Genomic DNA, 23,327 nt, shown 5'->3' with positions numbered 1-23,327 from the left:
CCTTTAAAAATAAAATTTTACTGCTCAACACTCGATAACTGCGTTTTTACTTTATTTTATTTTTTATTTTTTTTAAAAATAAACTCTCTGAACTTGAGCAATTCCTTAAGAGCAATAACCAAACACTTGCACTACCTTGCCACAGCTCTGCTGCGGCGCCTACCTGTCCCCACGAGACAACGACTATCTCCTTGTGTGCGGCGTGCCTAAGACCGCCTGTGATATCACTGAAACATGAGGTCTTAGGAAACACCAGAGCCTCGAAGCACACTGCCGATCGGGTCACTTCCTTCCTATTATGGCAAATACTAGAGCAGAGTACACCGGAGTATATAACTCCAAGCTACAGATACTGCTGGAGTGTGGGCCCCAGCGTCAAGCTCACACCCAAGCTGGAGTGTGGGCCCCAGCGTCAAGCCCACACTTCAGCCAACCGGGCTAGCAGTATAAAAAGCCCATAGTAATTACTGCTGACAGAGTAATAAGGGAAATACACACATGCATATAAGGACTTGAGCAAGTTGATTACCCCTTACTTTATATTGGAAATAAAGGACAGTCTGTTCTGAGTTACTTAGTGTCCCAGAAATCAAAAGACTGCACATACCTCAATGGTGAGCGACAGCATGACTTGTTCCACACGATGAAGAGGTCTTCATCTCCTCCTGTAGGTCTGCAGGAACAAACAGGGTCTTAGATAATATCTGCTAAGACCATCATCAGCAGGGCAGCACATAGTATGGGAGGCGCAGAGAGAATGAAAACTCCCCAGTTCCCATTGCTTAAAAGCCACCTGTAGCTCTATTCTAGAGGCTGACAAGGAATACAGCTAGACCCTGAATAAAATAGCACTCACTGGTACCATTTTAAAAACAATAAACTCTTGATTGAAGAATCTAAACTAACACCTCACTTTGCCTCTTCCTATCACTAACACAGGCAAAGAGAATGACTGGGTTGGGAGGGAAGGGAGGAGCTATTTATACAGCTCTGCTGTGGAGCTCTTTGCCTTCTCCTGCTGACCAGGAGGCGATATCCCACAAGGATGAAATCCGTGGACTCATCGTATCTTGAAAAAGAAAATTATTATCCTTTATCACTGCAGAAAACTAGCAATAGTCATAAAAATGCTAATAATCCCTCAAAACATATAATAATATGCACAGCAGAGGATATATAAGAAGACATAAGGCTTATAACAAAATTCCATATACACTGTGAACGGAAAAGGATTAAACATATAAAATGTAAGAATCCCTAACAACATATATTTAAGATACACTGCAGACAAAAGATAAATAAGTAGACATAACATTTTATACAAATATCTACTTAGAAAGATAGGGGGGGAATAAAATGCTATAAGCCCCTAACATCCAATCTCAAGCTAATGAGAATCAGAAGCATCAGCTTAACCTTAGCCAGTTCTAAAAGGCATACAGATGAAAACAAAAGCATTAGAACATAACTAATCTTAAAGTTATTACTGCCCAGACTGCACAGAAATGTATATCAGACTGAATATGCTGTATCAGCATGAGAGAAAAAGATAGTTCACCCTTGTCATAAATTAAAAACAAGGTGGAACCTGAAGTTTCATAAAACTGCCACCTGAGGGAAGTAAAAACTAGGATAACACTATTTTCAAGAGAAACACATCTTGAAATTAAAGTGCAGGCGTAAGTGATTATTGTAAAAAACTTTACAAAACACCATGAACTATGAAAATGAATACTGCAATATTGGCTTTGCAGCAATTGATTACATGTAATGTATATATAAAAAAGACATTTATCTTTATTAAAGCATAACTGAAATACTTAGCCCTCATTGCTCTTTGACTAATTTGCACACGCAAAGAAAGGAAACATGTCAGATATATCTGCAGCCTGCGGGTCCCTTCAGGAAAAAAAAAAAAAGGAGGATCGCATGGAAATCAACAGTAACTGAAATAATTAGTACACGCTGACAGGAAACACTCAGAAAGCTTTCTTTGTAAGTGCAACTTAAAAAATGCCTATATGAGCAGTCACCTAACATTAGATGCTTGCTTAAGACAAAACGATCCTATACGCAGACCCGGTAGGGGGAAAGTGAACCTAGCACCAGAGATCCTGTGGCGCATATCACTAAGGACATATCGAGGTTGGAAATACTGACCACCAAACAATAAGATGGCGGCGCTTTCTCATAGAACCTCCCTCTCCAAGCCTGAGTCCTAGTAAAATAGACTAACTAATGGCGCGAGAACGATAGCCACATTACCGGCAATAATAAAAGAGGGAGGGCGGATAAATGGCACCAAATCTATTAGCTCTGCCACCAATAAAACTAACTACTATCTCTTAAAATGGTAGCATTTGAGGGAGAAAAGACAGATGGTGCCAAACCCTACCTAAGTGCAGCCGCCATTACTAAAATAGACCACTACCCTATAAGAGCTAGAAAGCCCCAAGGAGGTTTAAAACACGAGTTTAAAACAAGCCTACTGTTCCCATAGCCTGTCTCACATAGTGCACATTGCGATCGTCCCAAGCACACAGTTCATAGGACTGAAATCTATGTACTGGCTGCTAATGGCCAGGAGACCCAGAGCCAAAAGAGAGGCTAAAGCCAGCGCGGAATGTTGAAAGCTTGACCCCAAGCCCTGCTGATACCGCTATGCATATAGTGCAGAATTATGTAACATTATCTTAAAAATCAAAAGATTGGAGAGATTTTAGCCCCCAAAGTTACACTTACCTCTTTTCCTCTCCATGCTCTTAAGATCAGGTTTTAGCAGTTCGCAGTCGCGCTGTCTAACCATAGGACGCCTGATCACGCTATTGAACTAAATGTTGTTCACTCCCGCTACCTGATCAGAGCGAGCCACATTAAGTTCAATAGCGCAAACCGCTTTTGTAAGGAAGCTCTGATAAGAAGAGCCTGGAGAAGAAAGGAGGTAAGTGTAACTTTGGGGGCTAAAATCTCTCAAATCTATTTTAACATTATATTATATCTAATAATATTTTTAAGTTTGCGGTCCCATTAAACATTTTTAACATGATACACTGTATAGAAAGATCAATCCAAATAACTCTAATGTAATATCTTGAGCAGTCATATACCCTGTGCATTTGTCATTTGCAAATATCTTTCGCATTACCATGAACTTAACTAACGAAGACATGTTTTTGTGAGAGTTTTTAGTTGATTGAATTCATGGCTGGTGCTCACCCGAAAAAGACATTGACAATATAGTCTAAGTTTAAAAAATCAGACTATGATGAAATTAATTAATTCTGGTACATGAGTTTTTCTGGTCCAATAACATTTTAAAATACAGATTTCCTTTAGTATTATATATATATAAAAGTATGTTAATAAAATATTTACCAGATGCATTCGCCTTCCTCTGTTGCAAGAATATCCATTTACATTATTACTATCAGGGATATCAAATGCTTTTGTTTTACTACGTCCTTTGTGGCAAAACCAATTGGAAAAGTTTACATTGTGCCCATTGGAGAAACAAACAGCATGTCCACTTGGATAGGAAGCAATGTTTCTGTCTTTGTGTTGCCCATTCAGATATTTCTGGCTATTATTGAAAGGTTTATGTGCAAAACAGGACTCATTGATGATGGGGTTATTATGTTTGACATTGTAATTGTTTTCTTGCTGCTGAGGAGCCTCTGTGGGAATTTCAGTAGGTTCTTGGTTGTACATGAAGGTTTCCCTATGAGCCCTGGTTACGGAGCAAATAACGTCCTCCTTGCTTACTTCTAAGGGAGGAGGAGGCGGCTGTGAATGGTGAGGAAGAGATGAAGTAGTAAGACTATTGCTTTCTGGATATTGCTGAGCCTGGGTTCTCAGATTTTCTGGAGCAGGGTGGTGAAGAGATGGCTGTGGAGATGCTTGGTAGTCTGGCAGTGTTTCCTGAAGAGATGGGTTATTAAACTGATTGTTCATCATGGTCTTCATGGCACTCTGCATTTCTATCAGCATCCTCTGCTTTTCCCGCTTTGGAATGCGGCCAAAACGAACAGCTGTGGAAGAAAAATATCTTCTATTATAAGAGCCTGTTTAAAACAATATATTGTAAATACAACTTAAACAAATTAGAGGATTGAATGTCCAGGACATTAGGAAATAAATGGTTAAAAACAAAGGTTATAAAATCCTCTTTCCACCCATCCCTGTTATAGCTGTATCAACTCCCCCTATAAAATTCACATCAAGCAGCTTTTAGGCAGAAGTGGTACAGCACTAGCCTTGCTGTGGTATTGGATGAGGGGGGGGAGTAAAATTTATAACTTTTTTTCCAAATGTATTTTAATTAGAAAAAGTATTTATAATATGGTTTGAGCAGATTACGGTCTACCTTAACATTCTATTAACTAACTTAAAGGGACACTAATGCCAAAAAAAAGTATTTTCTGATTCAGATAGAGCATGAAATTTTAAGCAACTTTCTCATTTACTCCTATTATCAATTTTTCTTCATTCTCTTGCTATCTTTATTTGAAAAATAAGTAATCTAAGCTTTTTTTGGTTCAGAACTCTGGAAAGCACTTTTTTTATTGGTGGATGAATTTATCCACCAATCAGCAAGAACAACCCAGGTTGTTCACCAAAAATGGGCCAGGATATAAACTTACATTCTTGCATTTCAAATAAAGATACCAAGAGAATGAAGAAAATGTGATTATAGGAGTAAATTAGAAAGTTGCTTAAAATATCATGCTCTATCTGAATCACAAAATAAAAAAATTGGGTTCAGTGTCCCTTTAAGCTGCAGCACAAGCATTTCTGTGAAAGCACATCTCTCCACTGAATACAATTAAATTATATCTCAATCCAAACAGATGATTACCCAAAAGTGTGAAAATATTTCCTGTATCCTATATACATAGAAAGGCACCACTGTGGATAAAAATCAATGATTTACTAAAATCGGATTTTTTTTTTTTACTTAAATCAATTTTGTTTTTTATTTAAATAGGATTTTTTTCAAATAAAATGCCTTTTGATGAAAAATCGAAGATAGTTTCTATTTAAGATACATAAAAATCCAAACGTTATTCATCCTGAAATATAGATTAGTGTTTAATTATATGGCAAGATGCTGTATATTCATGGCTGTAATGTTTTTTTTCTCAAATTAATTCCATTAATCCATTCACAATTTCATGCTCTCCCAAAAGTTCCTGTCAGATTATTTTGGACTATTGTTCTATTTTGAAGATATTATCACATATTATTGGTTTTGTAAACAGTGAATTTGTGTCTGCAGGAATAACATGCCCCTTCTTCACAGCTAAATGTTATAAAATAAACATACAGCGTTGAGAAATAGACCTTAAAGGGAAATAATCCTAAAAAATAACCCAATGTATTGATCTATGCCCAATTTTGCATATTTCATGCCACAATTTCACCGCCAAATGCGATCATATAAAAAAAATTGTTAACTTCTTCACATACTTTGGGTTTCCCACTTAAAATATTTACAAACCACTTGTGCGATCATTACACAAATCATTGTAAAAGCTTTTCTGTGATCCCCTTTGTTTGGAAATAGATCTACGTTATGTGGTATAATGGTCTATGTATTGCATGATGTAGATCTATGTCCAAATGGCACAAGAAGTTAAGGAAGGGGAGAGCTCCTGTAGAAAGTGTGTCTTCATCCCAAGTGCCAACTAGATAAGAACGGGGGAGTGAGGGAGGAGAACTGTACAACTTGAAACCACCCATTCACCCTTATAGATAGTTTTGTATATGGTGTATGTTTGTTAAATCTAAATGTTTCTGGGAGAAAACACACAATAAACTCACAGATAAAATACATGAAGTGAGAAATGCCCTGTAATAAAGGAGAGAGAGAGAAAATACAGTGTGTGTCTACTATCCAATCATTTTACTTGAGCTGAATACATATGGCAAGGGTATGTGGGATAGGCTGGACCAGTGCAGTTCACAAGAATTGAAGAGAGACAGGTCCTAGATTCAAATGAGGAATGACAGTAGGAACTTTGCAGTTAAGAGCGGTCAAGTTCTAGGTATTTGTGCTAAAAGAAGAAAAAAAAACATACTGCAGTATAGAGATAGAGTGCGCCAAATCTCTCCAAAAAAAAAAAAAAAAGTGTTATTTGGCCAAAAATATATGGTATTGTTTCTATAGTAAAGGACAACGATAGTTGTGTATAAGTGAAACAGTCACGGAATGTGACACAAAGGAGTTATAAAATATAACAAAGTGACAACTCTGTAGAAAAAAAACAAAATAATATAACAAATAAAAATTAGTGACATTTAAAATACATATCTGTATTAAAAGACAAAAATTATTTAGAATGCTTATTGTGCAAAGTCCCAAGTTGTGATTGAAACGATATCTCAAACAATAAGTGTCTCTAAGGGTTAGATGAAGACTTCGACAAGATGGTGGTGTTTGTGTGCAGCAGGCAGCTGGTCTTGGGACTGTGTGATCAAACAGTATATCTAGAAAATGAGCAAAAGAAGACAGCGCCTCATAGTGCAAATAAGTTCCATAAGCTGGGGTCACAAAAAGAGACAAACAGTTGTACATATACTCACAAGAGTACTGGCACTCTTATGTAAAGAAGTGCGAATGGGCAGGCTGACGTTTCACAGCAGTCAGTACGCTGAAACAGGTGGTATCCAAACTTCCAAGATGCAGCTGTGGGCTCTCCTCCACAAATCAAAGGGGATCGTCTGGAGCAGCACTGTGTTGGAAGAAGCAGCTTTCCCTGCATACAGCAACCACTTTGAGTTAGTGATCGCCAAAGGTATCTCAACGGTGATGTTTAAAAGAAAAACCCTTATGGAAGCAACAGGGTTTATAGTAATAAAAAAGCCAAAATCACTAGGCTTATATGAAAAGGTATAAAAACAATTTATTTTGAGAGCTTTAAACGCGTTTCTCGGCCGCAAGCTCCTGGCCGTTTCTTCAAGTATAATGAATTACACATGTAAGTCAAAGCAAATTTAAAAAGAGTGCCAAAACATTTCATTGGTCCAAAATTTAACCAATCCTGGCCTCTGACACGTCATGAACAGTTTCAGAGTGTAACAATGTTGAAACAGATAACATGGAAAAAAGCAAATATAAACATCTTTGCTAGACAGTAAAAACAATGTTAAATACTAAAGATAATAAAATCTATGTCTAAACAAAACTTAAATGCATTTGATCTATGGACCATTGTAAAACATTGCATATGTAAAAAAATGCTTATATAAAGTGTGTAGAGTTTGTATTATTACACTGTGTTCAGTGATGTCTAAATATTAGATAGATTGGTATGAGTTATGGGATTGAAAACGAACTTATGTCAATATGCATGATTACTATTCTCTGCTGCTTGGAAACCCGGACTAAGGTTGATCAAATGCATTTAAGTTTTGTTTAGACATAGATTTTATTATCTTTAGTATTTAACATTGTTTTTACTGTCTAGCAAAGATGTTTATATTTGCCTTTTTCCATGTTATCTGTTTCAACATTGTTACACTCTGAAACTGTTCATGACGTGTCAGAGGCCAGGATTGGTCAAATTTTGGACCAATGAAATGTTTTGGAACTCTTTTTAAATTTGCTTTGACTTACATGTGTAATTCATTATACTTGAAGAAACGGCCAGGAGCTTGCGGCCGAGAAACGCGTTTAAAGCTCTCAAAATAAATTGTTTTTATACCTTTTCATATAAGCCTAGTGATTTTGGCTTTTTTATTACTATAAACCCTGTTGCTTCCATAAGGGTTTTTCTTTTAAACATCACCGTTGAGATACCTTTGGCGATCACAGTGCCGCTCCAGGCGATCCCCTTTGATTCGTGGAGGAGAGCCCACAGCTGCATCTTGGAAGTTTGGATACCACCTGTTTCAGCGTACTGACTGCTGTGAAACGTCAGCCTGCCTATTCGCACTTCTTTACATAAGAGTGCCAGTACCCTTGTGAGTATATTTACAACTGTTTGTCTCTTTTTGTGACCCCAGCTTATGGAACTTATTTGCACTATGAGGCGCTGTCTTCTTTTGTTCATTTGTGCTAAAAGCAATTAATCTAAAAGATAAATGGAATTCAAAAAGGTGCAGAACTCTAGTTTAAAGTTTCTCCAAGTGATGGCTTAACATTTACTCAATGGTAAAGAATCATCTACTTTACTGCCATGACAAATTTGAGAAGATTGGGTTAATTTTAAATTTGATGGATACCATTTTTTTTTTACCAAAAGTTATTCATTAGTGCAAAAAAAGATTATTTTAGCCCTTTTAAAATGTTTATAGTCTCACTTTAAAGGCCACATAAGCAACTAAATTGTGTATAGTAATACAGATATCCCTAAAGACAATTTGGCATTGCCTGATTAGAATGTATATCATATTTCTTATGGGGTTATAATGGTTAAGTCAGTCTATATATCTAGAAAGCATATATTTGACTAAATGACTAAAATTGTTTACATAGCTATCTGTCCTTTATAAATCTCAAGATAATCTGCTCAGCAGACATTTAAAAAAAATCATATGGTGGCAACAAGTCTGATATTTGTAAATTTTAATATATTAAAAACCATTAGATTTATTATATTTGCAGGGATTTAAAGAATTTTTAAATATAAACAAATATAAACAAACACTGAATACATTAAAAAATAAATTAAATAAAAAAATAGGGTTGTGAAGATATGTGGTATCATTGCACTGGGTCTGGGATAAAAGTTTACAGTATACAATGCAGGAGGAGGAGAGAGAAAAGAAATGCGTAGGAAGACTTGTTAGATGCTATGTGCACATAATGATCACATAACATACCATCTCTGGACATCCCAACAGACAAACACTTCTTGAAGCGACATTGCTGGCATCGGTTTCGATTCATTCTCATAATGGAGCAGCTCTCGTTCTTGACGCACTTTTTGTACTGGATGTTTTGTTGTATGCTTCTCCTAAAAAAACCCTGAACAAAAGTTATTTTGTTATATTCTTTTTCTTGTCGTGCTAGAAGATATCTACATTATTATGCAGTCAATGACACTGGAAGGAGGGAATTCATTTGTATTTTTTTGCAGCCATTAGTAATGTATATTTAAATAAATTCCATCATAGTTTTTCTCAGTTATTTGAATATATTGCAAGAAAGTGATTTAATCCCTGTGAATACACTGAATGAAGTATACAAATAAAAAACAAAATGTATGCTTACCTGATAAAAGTTCTTTCATGATGGCGAGAGTCCAAGAGCTATCACATATGGGATTAAAGCCCTGTCCCACAAAAGGAGGAAAACACCCCACACAGGGCGGATTTCATGGACTTTCACCACCATGAAAGAAATGAATGTATCAGGTAAGCATGAATTGTGTTTTCTTTCATAAGATGGTGAGAGTCCACGAGCCATCATGTGGGATCCTATACCAAAGCTGTGAAGTCCCCGAGACCACCATGAAATAGGGTGGAAAAAAACAGTTAAAGGGAAACTGTACCCAAATTTTTTCTTTTGTAATTCAGAAAGAGCATGCAATTTTAAGCAACTTTCTAATTTACTCCTATTATCACTTTTTCTTCGTTCTCTTGCTATCATTATTTGAAAAAGAAGGCATCTAAGCTTTTTTTTGGTTTCAGCACTCTGGACAGCAGTTTTTTATTGGTGGATGAATTTATCCACCAATCAGCAAGGACAACCCAGGTTGTTCACCAAAAATGGGCCGGCATCTAAACTTACATTCTTGCATTTCAAATAAAGATACCAAGAGAATGAAGAAAATTTGATAATTGGAGTAAATTAGAAAGTTGCTTAAAATGTCATGCTCTATCTGAATCACGAAAGAATTTTTTTGGGTACAGTGTCCCTTTAAGGTAGGTAGAGGTACTAAACAGACACTGGGACCTACAGAACTTTCCTATCAAAAGCAGCCTCAAGAGGCAAATGTGTCAAAATGGCAGAATTTGGTGCAGGTATGAAAAGATGACTACGTAGTTGCCTTGCAAGTCTGTTCAATTGAAGCTTAATTTCTAAAAGCCCAATAAGTGGCAACTACTCTGGTAGACTGAAGAGTAATTCATTCAAGAGGAGACTTCCCGCTACTAGCTATGCTACGAGAATCAAAGCTTTAAACCACAATGCCAAGAAGATTGCAGCGGCTTTCTGTCCCTTGCTAGGAACCTAAGAATAATCAAGGAAGAAGACATTCTAAATTTGTTAGTGGCTGGAAGATAAAATTTCAAGGCCCATACCACATCCAAGTTAGCATTTTTTTTGGCACTAGACAGTAAAATAAGAATAACATTTTATAATTAATGTTTTTAGAAGAAACAACTTCAGGAAGAGTAGGTTCATTCTTATTTTTTTTTATCCTGATAAAAAAATAAGGTAAGGAGAATCACAGAAAGCTCAGATTTTCTTTTGGATGAGGAAATGGCTACGAGAAAGGAAACTTTTCAAGACAACAGTTGAATGTCCTGACTTCGCATAGGTTCAAACATCTAAGCATGAAGAAAACACAGGCCTAATAACTGGTCTTATCCTGACCAAATCTTGAACAAAAGCTTAAGAGACTGAAAGGGAAGACATTTAGCCTTTAAAGGAACTGGCTGATAAACCTTTATCGAAGAAAAAAAAATGTGCACTCTCTCTAAGAGAAAAAAATCTCGTACTTCAAAATATAAAAATTACAGTTTGAGTAAATAAAGGGTTAAATAAATAAACATAAATGTATGCAAAACTCTAGTTAGTAAGGGTACTCGTCACTATGAGAAGAAATTGCAGTGTGTCACCAAAGACAGCCAGCACTGTGGAGGCAAAGGAGAAAAATAGGGCACAGTTTTGGTGGGGAAAAATGAATTCCCTGAACTCTGCACAGAAGGAAGCTCAGAATCTTATGATATTGAGCTCCACAGCTTCAGATATGTTCCTGATCATCTGAGAGCCTGCTGAAAACAAGGAGCAGAGGTCTGGTATGCACTAAATAACAGAAAAAAATGTAAAAAAAGACAGTGGGGTAAATTTATCATGGTGCGGACAGACATGATCCACTATAGCGAATCATGTCCGCCGCACATCGATAAATGCCGACAGCATACGCTCTTGGCATTTATCATTGCACCAGCAGTTCTTGTGAACTGCTGGTGCTATACCACCCCCTGCAGATACGCGGCCAATCGTCCGCTAGCAGGGGGTGTCAATCAACCCAATCATATTCGATCGGGCTGATTACTGCAGAGGTGGCGGACAGGTTAATCAGCAGCGGTCTTAGGACCGCTGCTTCTTAACTTCCGCTTCAGGCGGAACTGAAGCAGAGTGGGTCGGAAGCAGCATCCGCTGCTTCATAAATCGACCCCAGTATCTCATTGTTACAGTAAATGTGTAAAAGTGTCCAAAACAGAGTGCTATCTGATGTATGTAACTATGTCCCCAGGCTATGTGAATCATGTGTACATGTTCATGCTAATAGCCTGCGGACTATATTAGTGAAAGTAGCAACTTACCTGTCAGCACTCAGTCTACTGTGCTTACCAAGCTGCAGGAGACCTGTTTCCAGTAGAAGAGCCCATCTTGTGTAGTATGCACTGACACAGGATCTAAGGAAGGAGTACTCCGACTAGGCCAACAGGAGGAGGTCGCAGTACCAGCGACACCTGTGTCAGGCAAATAGCTACACTACCAATGTACTCCTTTACCCCCATTGGTCCTATTCCCAGCTCTCTGAGGTGGATATTGGGTCTCACATAAGTTTGAGAAACCCTTTCAATTGATGGGTAGATCAGCACTTCAAGTTTCACCATCCTCATTCTCCATGACTAAGGAATCAATGGAAAGTGGGAGGGATCAAAGCTCTGGTGTATGGGGCGTTTTGCCTCCTCCTGTAGGACTGGACTTTAATCCCAAATGTGATGGCTCGTGTTCTCTTACCATCTTATGAAAGAAATAGAACACAAATCAAATGCACTCCCTATGCATGGTTTGCACTAACAGAGTAGTTCAATTTAACAGTGATGCTAAAAAATCTGAGAATAATAAAAAATAAAGAATGAACTATTGTGAAGATGTGTTACATATAAATAAAACTATTTTGTGTAAAGATAGAAAAAAATATAACCAGTTGTTAAATCTACTTTCAGCTCTGGGCTTACCTACACTGGCGTCTCCCTTTCAGCTCTGGGCTTACCTACACTGGCGTCTCCCTTTCAGCTCTGGGCTTACCTACACTGGCGTCTCCCTTTCAGCTCTGGGCTTACCTACACTGGCGTCTCCCTTTCAGCTCTGGGCTTACCTACACTGGCGTCTCCCTTTCAGCTCTGGGCTTACCTACACTGGCGTCTCCCTTTCAGCTCTGGGCTTACCTACACTGGCGTCTCCCTTTCAGCTCTGGGCTTACCTACACTGGAATCTCCCTTTCAGCTCTGGGCTTACCTACACTGGCGTCTCCATTATGTTCAGTGTGCCTTCAATATAAATTCATTTGTAAAGTGAACTTCTCAAGGTATATCTATATAAATCATTACCTGCAGTAATGATCACAAATAAAGAATAGTTTACTCACTTTATTATGAGAGTGTTAAGGTGAAATTCCTGTGATGGTACTAAATAGTGATTTATAGTGGGAGCTACAGTATTTATAACTCTGGTAACAAATAACATTGACTTTCTGCTTCTTGCCATACTGAATACAGAACTGTCATAAGTTGACAGTGTGTGCAACTAACATCTATAGATTAATATCTAGACATAAAGCTTTTAGTAATTCAAAAGGCAGCTCTTCTAATGAATGGAATGGGTTAGAAAAAAAAAAATCACCCAGCTGCCAAAACATGCTTTGGCACAGCACTTCTGGTGGTCTGGAATGGGAGCCTTTGTTAGCAGTTAAAATCTGTCATATTAGATAGCTAAGGATTTCATGGCACATTGTTTTCTGTACAAGAGGTATAGCTGTATCATTACCTTACAGCCTTCACAGGCATGGACCCCATAGTGGAATCCAGAGGCAACATCTCCACACACTTTACACAGAAGGATCATGCCATTGAATTCTAAAAGGAAGCACAGTTTACAAATATATTATATGGAAAGTCAAAATGAAATATTTTATCATTCAGATATAGCAAATAAAACTAAAATAAAACCTTCCAATTAACATATCAACCCTACCTTATTTTCTATTTCTTTTGTTTAAAATTAGACCCTTTGCATGAGAGCGTACTGAGGTAGGAACAGGAGTGTGTATGTGTGCTGAGCACCATATGCAGAACATTGTTACAAACATGGTTGTGAACACTGCTGCCATCCAGTGCTCAAGAAACAAGCACGTTCTCGAGTATTTCATAAATAATAGTTGCTGGAGGTTTTGGACTAAATAAATATTTCATTACAGCTACAAAATATAATATTAAACAGCATCTTAGAACTGTGCTATATTCCAAATAGTTAAAGTATCTTAGTAAAAATTGTGCTTATCTGTATGAAAGAATACATAATAAAGTATCATTACAGTAAAAACATGACGTGCTCTGTGTTAGAGCGTGTAAGTTTAAAACTAGCAACCCTGCAAATCTATGCGTTCTAGTAAAATCCACTAATATTATATAATAATAATAATAAATGTAGTGCCTCCCACAACTGAGGTGCTACCTTACTTACTAGATGTACCTCCACTATGGCCTTTGGTCAGAATTGCTGCGCTTGTGTAGCTTGTTTTAATGCACAGCGCATCCACTGGCTGGTCCCTGTGTGACTCCTCTAGACTTGAAAGGATGCTTCTGTTGGAAAGGTCACTCTTTCCAATGTTGTTATTACTGCCGCTGCTTCCGACACTGCTACCCTCTGAGGCAGAACTGCCAGGTGATGAAGGCAGGGGAGAGGTGGCGTGGAAACTACTGTTGGAGCTATCACTGTGGCACGAGGAAGGACTGGAAACAGAGCTCGAGGAGCTGATGTAAGTAATGACACCACCTACAGAGAGAGACATTTGAAATCCTCAGTGTTATCAGATTATTTCTAGGTTTAGATTGTAGCCCCCGCAGGATGAATTACAGTATACAATGTTTATTTTACTAAAAGAACAATTACTGTTCAGTTTTATAGCTAAGAAAGGATAATACATATTTTGTAATTTTGTATTTTTTATTTAACTCCTAGTGGGAAGAAGCACTCAAAGGTATTTAAACTGCAAAAACAGTCTCCCAAATTTTACTAAAAAAACAAATAAAAAAATATAGTGTCAATTACCAACTGTTTATATATATATATATATATATATTCATAGGCAAATGTGTGCACACGTGTATGCATATGCTTGTGTGTATATATATATATATATATATATATTCATAGGCAAATGTGTGCACACGTGTATGCATATGCTTGTATATATATATATATATATATATATATATATATATATTCATAGGCAAATGTGTGCACACGTGTATGCATATGCTTGTGTATATATATATATATATATATATATATATATTCATAGGCAAATGTGTGCACACGTGTATATATATATATATATATTCATAGGCAAATGTGTGCACACGTGTATGCATATGCTTGTGTATATATATATATATATATATATATATATTCATAGGCAAATGTGTGCACACGTGTATATATATATTCATAGGCAAATGTGTGCACACGTGTATGCATATGCTTGTGTATATATATATATATATATATATATATATATATATATATATATATTCATAGGCAAATGTGTGCACACGTGTATGCATATGCTTGTGTATATATATATATATATATATATATATTCATAGGCAAATGTGTGCACACGTGTATGCATATGCTTGAGTATATATATATATATTCATAGGCAAATGTGTACACACGTGTATGCATATGCTTGTGTGTATATATTATTATAATAGTCGGTTCGCACCACTACATTTATTAAAACCTCACTCATTCGAAATGATCTGATTCTCTAAGTTTATATCAGGACAAAACTGTGCTCGGGGGGATGATAATAAAATTGTTGCATGTTGCACGTATGGGTCTATAAACTCATATAAAAGATCCCTTTTATCCAGCACCAGAGTATTAAGTAACCTTCCCACTAACTAGTATTGCAGGAGAGAAGCACAGATCTCAAAAAGTTCCCAAATAACATGGACAGAGGGCCCAATCAAAATATATGTTACAATAAACAATTAAATCTTAATAATACACTTATGAATGCTTTAATAGCTGCCAGGAAAATACAAATTTTAACACGAACATGGGCCCACTTAAACCTACAAATTCATCAAATAATGAAACAATTGTTGCAGGTCAGCCCTGATAAATTGTATCCAAAATTGTATCCAAAAAGCTGTAATTGCAGCATAATACCAATGAAATTTGTTTAGGCAGTCAATGGGTTGAATAGACAAACATTAAACGTTTGTGGTTACGTGGAATAGAAGAGGGACTTATCGCTCACGGGATCATAAAACAAATGATGGAGTATAGTGTGTTTTATGAGTTCATCATAATAGGCGTTAACAATAGTAGGAGCGGATAATACCCCAAGGTTTTACGGCTCAACGTAATGAGGACGCCTACCTGGCTAGGTAATCATACACATCTCCTAAATAGCAGGTAACACATTTTTGCAGAGTTGATTACTGCTCCTACCTTGATTGTAGTTTGCTCAATAGCGGCTCACCTTCGTGCCCCCCTTGGGGACTACTGCACTTGTCAATTTCGTGTTTCCTCTGTTTTAGAGAATATTTTCGTGATCCCATCGTGAGCATGCCTGTCTCATCTTCATTGTTGTAGTCCAGTCAGCGTTGTTCGAGGGCTCAGCTGCAACCCTCACACTGATTGATAGGCTTGCGACTCGCGTTTCACCCTTAGTGGTGATGCGTAATAGGGCTTCATCCGGCTTAATTTTCATTGGTCCTACTTCCGACTTTTATGCCGTTAAATTGTTCTGCCCTTTTCAGTGAAATTATACTTTATTTCATAGTGTAGACCAGTGATTTTCAACCACTATGCCGTGGCACACTAGTGCGCTGTGAGAGATCGTAAGGTGTGCTGCCGTGAATTGGTCCCTTCTTGCTTAAGTGCACTCCTGAAACGGAACAGAAGCCGGTAGCTGCTGCTACCCTACGCACTCATCCAGACACACAGGGACTCTCTTAAATCCCACACAGTTCTCCGGAGGGTCGGGGCTCCGCTCCGGAGATTTCACTCGCCTCAGCTGCATTACAAAAGTTCCTATCAAGGAGATCTGAGCAAGAGAAGACCCGTGAAGCCAGTGCGCATTTGCGTGGCGGCGCATGTATTTGAAGGCATCTGCTACGATAGCCACGATGACTACTGAGAGATCTAATAAAAAGATATACGACACTCGGGAGTGTCAGAACTCCGCTTCGGAGGTCAAGCAAACAGATGCAGTCCTTTTTTCTCCCCCCCCCCTGTTGCGGAGGCCTGTTAGTGCTGGGGGTCGACAGCGCACATATCCTGCGGCCTACTCTGAGGCCTAGGAGCCTACATTCACTTGTTCCAAGCTTCCGAATGGGGTAACTGGCCAGGAGGTACGTGTTACTTACTGGAATCCGGATTTATAGTAGCCTTGAAGAATAAAGGAGAGTGGGCCGAAGTGACGGGAATGGCTGCCATTTTCTTTCTGTGTCTATGGAGGTCTTTTGATCAATTGAAGCCTACACACTCCAACAGTCGCAGTTTTACAGATCCACTTACCACCCCTTCCTGGATTCTCAAGCTCAGGGAGAATTGCCCTGGGTATTAATTATATTGTTCCAGCATAGAGAAGAAGACATCTGCTTTAACTGGGTGAGACCTTTCTGTTTACCATCATATGCATTTTATGCCATTTGACCTCCTGGATTAACTTTTGTAATTTTTCATTGTACTCTCATCACTGCCTGATTGCCAAGCCCCGATGCTCTTTTGTGGGCCCCATATTTATGCTTATCCTACACTGATTGTGAAACTCTTATACTGGTGCCCCCAAGGCTTAGGGACTTTAACAGTAGGATCACTTGGGCCACAGTAGTTTCTGCTTTTGGGCTCAATACTTGTGCACTGCTTACTGCCCTCACAAGCGGAATTTTACTTGCATGGAACTACTGCATATCACCTAAGAATTTATTTTCATCACTGGTACCCCCTAACAGCCTCAATACATGGAACTTTTGATTGTTATTATTGTGCCTCTAGCTTTGGCAATACAGTTGTAGTGACTGTCATGCTAATAAAGCTCAATTGAATTGACTAAACTGTTATATATATATACATATATACACACACACACACTGTATTAGGCTGCAATGTGTGATTTTATCAAATTTTGGGATGGTGGTGTGCCGCAGGATTTTTTTAATGTAAAAAAATGTGCCATGACAAAAAAAAGGTTGAAAATCACTGGTGTAGACCAAAGTGATTCATCATATATTCAATTAATAATTGGGTACAATATCTATAAATTAATGATTAGTTTAATCAAAAGAATATTAAATTTAATATTCTTTTGATCAAACTAATAATTACTTTTTCACAAATTTTAGGTTTCTCATTGAAATTATTTACATACCGCTTGTGCAATCATGGCACAAATGATTGTAAAAGCTTCTCTGGGATCCCCTTTGTTCAGAAATAGCAGACATATATGGCTTTGCCATTGCTTTTTGGTAATTAGAAGGCGGCTAATTGCAGCTGCGCACCACACTTGTATTATGCCCAGCAGTAAAGGGGTTAATCAGGTAACTTGTAAAGTTAATTTTAGCTTTAGTGTATAGATTACCCTCCCACCTGACACTTCTCACCCCTGATCCATCCCAAACAGCTCTCTTCCCTCCCCCACTGGTCACCCCCATCTTGGGTACTGGCAGGCAGTCTGCCAATGTGAAATTGAAGTTTTTTGTTTTTTTTAATATTTTCTGCTGTGTAGGATCCCCCTTACCCTCCAACCTCCATTGTCCCTCGCAAACAGCTCTCTAAACCTCCCCCTCTAAAATACTGGCAACTGTCTACAAGTACCTATAAAATGTTTTTTTGGTTTTATATATATATTTATATATATATATATATATATATATATATACACACACACACGCTTTCCAGAAGTTATGTAGTGTAGCGGTCCCCCCCACCTTCTCCACTTACTTCTATTACCTTATTGGGCCTTTTCTCTTGCTATACTTTGTTAAAAAGGGTACCTAGGAAGGCTCAGGAGGTATGATTTTCAACAAAGGATATCAAGAGAATGAAGCAAATCAGATAATAGAAGTAAATTGGAAAGTTGTTTAATTAAGTGGGAAATGGTGTTCTGCATTATTAAGAGATTTGAGGGAGAACAATGAACATCTATGTTACATAGGGAAGATGCCAGTATCTACAATATCTGTTATCACAGTTTATTACAAATGTATTTGAAGGACAAAGACGATTGTGCTATAGGAACACAAACATAGGGCTTCCTTGAAAAAAAGAAAAAAAGGCAGAAAGTATTATGCAAGGTACAATCATTTAGTGTATTCCCTTTATCAAACAGTTGATTGAATGGGTATTCCCACCACAGGCTGATTAACTAGTAATTCTATTAAACGGATTGGTCATTTTAACCATGTAAATAACATTACTCAGTTCTCCTTTGGCCAGAAAGATTTCATTAATGCTCTCCTATTGATCGCTTTACCTCAGACCTGAGGTTACATAATTTTCCTGGACAGTCATCCTGCGTCACAGCTCTCCACGCATATGGTTAGTTAAGAATATCCTTGTGTCTCTTTGATGTGTGGTACAACAGAGAGAAAAAAAAAACATTTCTTTTTTTTTTTAAACATCCTTATCCCTTAGTCCATTTAACTTGAAAACAGCTGAGAAGATGTAAGCTGCATCACTGAGTACCCCAACGGCAGTACTGCAGTTATATGTAAGATTAATATCTTAAAACCATGGATGAATACACTACAGCCCCACTTTTCTTAGTGCATTTTTTTTCACACAAACCCAATTTCCTAAAATGTTACTTAATACATTTACACCATGTCAGCATCTTGTATGCACTTTAATTACTCATTATTGTTTCCAATTTTTTCTGAATATTTAAATAAATAAAAAACAGTTATTTCACTAAACCAAAATCGTAACGCATACACAAACCGAATACAAATATAGCAATACTTCACCTACTTGCCACTAGTTTTTACATTTACAGTTTAAAGCTTTATTTTAATGTAAAAATAAATGGTCTTGGATCTTTCTATAGAAACTAAATCGACTTTAATAGGTCCTCATAAATGATACCTACGCTGATTTTTTAGCATCACATTACGTCGACTGCAGACCCAAAACTTTGCATGTCAGATATCAAATGTAAAAAGTTATACAGTGAAATCAAATTAATAGATGAGCGTAACTTACAAATTCAATTTAAATTCCAGGTCTATAAAGACATTTGAATGAAAGGTTCCTGATACTAAAACATCCTTTGTGCATGCTGACAAAATGGATTTTAGCTGTTCTGTATACTGTGCATTAGGAAGCAACAAAGATCCCCACTTCAAAGCATTAAATCCATGGATTTATTGCAGTTTCCATCAAAATAATAAAAGTATACCCTATTAGATCTCTGTGCCAAATTTCATAAAGATATGAAGCGTTTTATTTAAAAAAAATTGAAATAATTTTTTAATATCTTAACCCCTTAAGGACCGGGCAGTTCAGACAGACTTTCCCAGAGCATTTTTGCAATCACTACATTTAAACAGAAAAAGAGCCTTTTTTTTAAATTTACCTATATACAGGTAGCCCTCAGTTTACGCCGGGGTTAGGTTCCAGAAGGAATGGTTGTAAATCGAAAACCGTTGTAAATTGAAACCCAGTTTATAATGTAAGTCAATGGGAAGTGAGGGAGATAGGTTCCAGACGCCTCTCAAAATTGTCATAAGTAACACCTAAAACATTATTTTTAAAGCTTTGAAATGATGACTTTAAATGCTAAACAGCATTATAAACCTAATAAAATAATCACACAACACAGAATATATAATTAAACTAAGTTAAATGAACAAAAACATTTGTTAAACAGCATTATAAACCTAACAATAATCACATCACACAGACTTCACTTGCATTTTTCTGAAAACAGTTCTTTCTATGCATTTCAATCTGGACTGATTTATAGATGGGAAGATCTTGTTCCTTTGAAATCTGCTCGATAGCTCAGGTCTGGTTAAACTGATTAATTTCAGTTTGCTTGGCTTTGCTGCAACACAAGCGGACAGCTCCACCTACTGGCTATTGTAATAAATGCACTGCTTCTCAATGCTTTTCAATAGCAGTCACATGACTAGAAAAAAAGGTTGTTATTCTGAAACGGTGTAAATTGAACCGTTGTAAAACGAGGGCCATCTGTATATATTTATTTTTTTAGTAGACAACCCCAAAGTATTCATCTAGGCCCATTTTGGTATATTTCATGCCACCATTTCCCAGCCAAATAAAAAAAAACGTTAACTTTTTCACAAAATGTGGGTTTCTCACTAAAATTATTTACATACTGCTTGTGCAATCATGGCACAAATGATTGTAAAAGCTTCTCTGGGATCCCTTTGTTCAGAAATAGCAGACATATGTGGCTTTGCTATTGTTTTTTGGTAATTATAAGGCCGCTTATTGCAGCTGTGCACCACTTTTATTATTCCCAGCTGTGAAGGGGTTAATTAGGTAGCTTGTAAGGTTAATTTTAGCTTGATTGTAGAGGTTAGCCTTCCACCTGACACTTCCCACCCCCTGATCCCACTCAAACAGCTCCCCCCCCCCCCCCATGGTCACCCCCCATCTTAAAGGGACACTGAACCCAAATGTTTTCTTTTGTGATTCAGATCGAGCATGAAATTTTAAGCAACTTTCTTATTTACTCCTATTATCAAATTTTCTTTATTCTCTTGGTATCTTTATTTGAAATGCAAGAATGTAAGTTTAGATGCCGGCCCATTTTTGGTGAACAACCTAGGTTGTCCTTGCTGATTGGTGGATAAATTCATCAACCAATCAAAAACTGCTGTCCGGAGTTCTGAACCAAGAAAAAAGCTTAGATCCCTTCTTTTTCATATAAAGATAGCAAGAGAACGAAGAAAAATTGATAATAGGAGTAAATTAGAAAGTTTCTTAAAATTGCATGCTCTATCTGAATCACAAAATCATTTTTTTGGGTTCAGTATCCCTTTAAGTATGCAGTTTTATACCCTTTTTTCTAACTATTCTTAGTGTAGGATTACCCCCTTACCTTCCCACCTCCCTGATCCCTCGAAAAAGCTTTCTAACCCTCTCACTTCTAATTGCCGCAATCTTAGGTACTTAGGTTTTTTTTTTTTATTTGATGATAATAAAACTTTTTTTTCTGTAGTGTAGCTGCCCCTTCTTATTACCCTACCCCCCTTCCAGATCGCTTTGCCACACTCTAATCCCCCATCTATTATATGAGCTCCCTCTCCTTCCTTCCCACTCACTGCCAATGTAAAAAAAAAAAAAAATCTGTAGCATAGCGGTCCCACACGCCTGCAGCGATGGGCTGCCCACCCGCCTCCCTCCTAACCCTCCCACACCAACGATCGGCACCACCACTGCCCAATGCATCGGTAACTCTGCCCGTTTATTTCTGCACTGCCCCTCTCGTGGGGCATGCAGAAATAGTGCGATCTCGCTTTTAGCGAGATCGCGGACAGCAGCGTCGTACAGGGTACAAAGCTGGTCCTTAAGGGCTTAACGACCAGCATCGTACAGGGTACGGTGCTGGTTGTTAAGGGGTTAAAGTGGTGGTATACTCTCCCCTTTATAAAAATACCGGAATGTTAGTGATATTTTAGATAGAGTTTAATTCATCAGTTGTAATGAAGATGAGCTATAACTTGCTTTTAATGTAGATATGAAATTCAAATTCCCTGCACTCATCCGCCAACTTCAAAAGTATTTTTTTTCTGTGAGAGAATGGTTTTAATTGTTATCCAATCAGCACTCTAGCTACTACAAAAGGCACCATGGCTTCAAAATTTCGGAAATTTTACATCTCTAGTCACATTGCGCCCGATCACGCCATTGAAGTTAATGTAGCTTGCTCCCGCTACCAGATCAGAGCGAGCTACATTTCCTTCAATGGCGCGATCGGGCGCGCTGTGACTACACAGTGCGCCCGCAAAGCGCTTTTGAACAAGTCCCGCTCAGTAGAAGCTTGAGCGGAGTCCAACTTTGGAATAAAAAAATCTGTAAATGCATTAGATTTATAACACTGCAGCTAAGATAATGTTATATAATGCTGCAGTGTGCAGTATTATATAACATTATTTTGTATGTTTACTGTCCCTTTAATTTGAACGTTGACTGGCACTTTAAGCATGCTTTGATGAAAAGCAGATAGCTAAGCTCAGGAGAGTTAAAGGGACAGTCTAGTCAAAATTAAACTTTCATGATTCAGATAGGACATGCAATTTTTAAACAAAAAAATTTCCAATTTACTTTTATCATCAAATTTCCTTTGTTCTCTTGGTATTCTTTGTTGAAAGCAAAAGCTATGTAGGCTCATATGCTAATTTCTAAGCCCTTGAAAGATGCCTCTTACATCAGGGCTAGAAAGCTCTAATTCATTTGTGCCATCTAGATAACATTGTGCTCACTCCCATGAAGAAACCCATAAGTCAGCACGGATGGATTGGTTAAAATACCAGTCTTTCAAAAGAACTGAAATAAGGGGGCAGTCTGCAGATGTTTAGATACAAGGTAATCAATGAGGTAAAAAGTGTGTTAATTTAACCATGTTGGTTATGCCAAACTGGGAAAAAGTAATAAAGGGATTGTCTATCTTTTTAAACAATAACAATTCTGGAGTAGACTGTCCCTTTGTGTCTGGAGCACTATACGGCAGCAATTTTGCAAGAATGCTTTTAACAATGTTATACATTGCAAATTTGATAACAGAAGTAAACTGAAAAATGTTAGAATAAAATAAAAAAAAAATCTATGCTTTATCTGAATCAGGTAAGAAATGTGTTGGGTTTCACATACCTTTAAGTCATATTCTCGTAAGAATGATGGATTACATTATGTGACTAAAGCTGCATATTAACAACTCATACTATAGGGCAGGAACATTTAGTGCTTTCCCTGTTCTCCAAGTTATTGGCTCTGTGTTAGCTGTAGATAAAATTAGAATAACTTTCTGATGATAAAATATGAAAAGATAGTTTAGGTAATACATTTATCTAATACATTAGAATAACAGTGCAAACTGCATAACTACTAGTAATACTTAGAAATGACACCTAATGTATACGGAGAAGCTTTTGTC

The 23,327-nt window shown here is 37.4% G+C and overlaps 1 protein-coding gene across 3 annotated transcripts in view; it reads right to left on the bottom strand.

The window, feature by feature from the left end:
* The window catches only part of NR1D2 (nuclear receptor subfamily 1 group D member 2), a 127,611-nt gene that overhangs the window by 101,081 nt on the left and 3,203 nt on the right, over positions 1–23,327 (bottom strand). For 2 of the 3 annotated variants that reach the window (XM_053714232.1, XM_053714230.1), the window contains exons 2-5: positions 13,646–13,957; positions 12,950–13,038; positions 8,824–8,968; positions 3,376–4,028 (exon numbers count right to left, since the gene is read on the bottom strand). In XM_053714232.1, the coding sequence (XP_053570207.1) occupies positions 3,376–4,028; positions 8,824–8,968; positions 12,950–13,038; positions 13,646–13,957 (1,199 nt within the window). The remainder of the gene's footprint in view (positions 1–3,375; positions 4,029–8,823; positions 8,969–12,949; positions 13,039–13,645; positions 13,958–23,327) is intronic. The other variant, XM_053714231.1, reaches the window with a different exon arrangement.

The sequence above is a fragment of the Bombina bombina genome, chromosome 5, assembly GCF_027579735.1.
Source record: "Bombina bombina isolate aBomBom1 chromosome 5, aBomBom1.pri, whole genome shotgun sequence".
NCBI lineage: Eukaryota > Metazoa > Chordata > Amphibia > Anura > Bombinatoridae > Bombina > Bombina bombina.
This window is presented reverse-complemented; position numbering and strand designations above follow the sequence as displayed.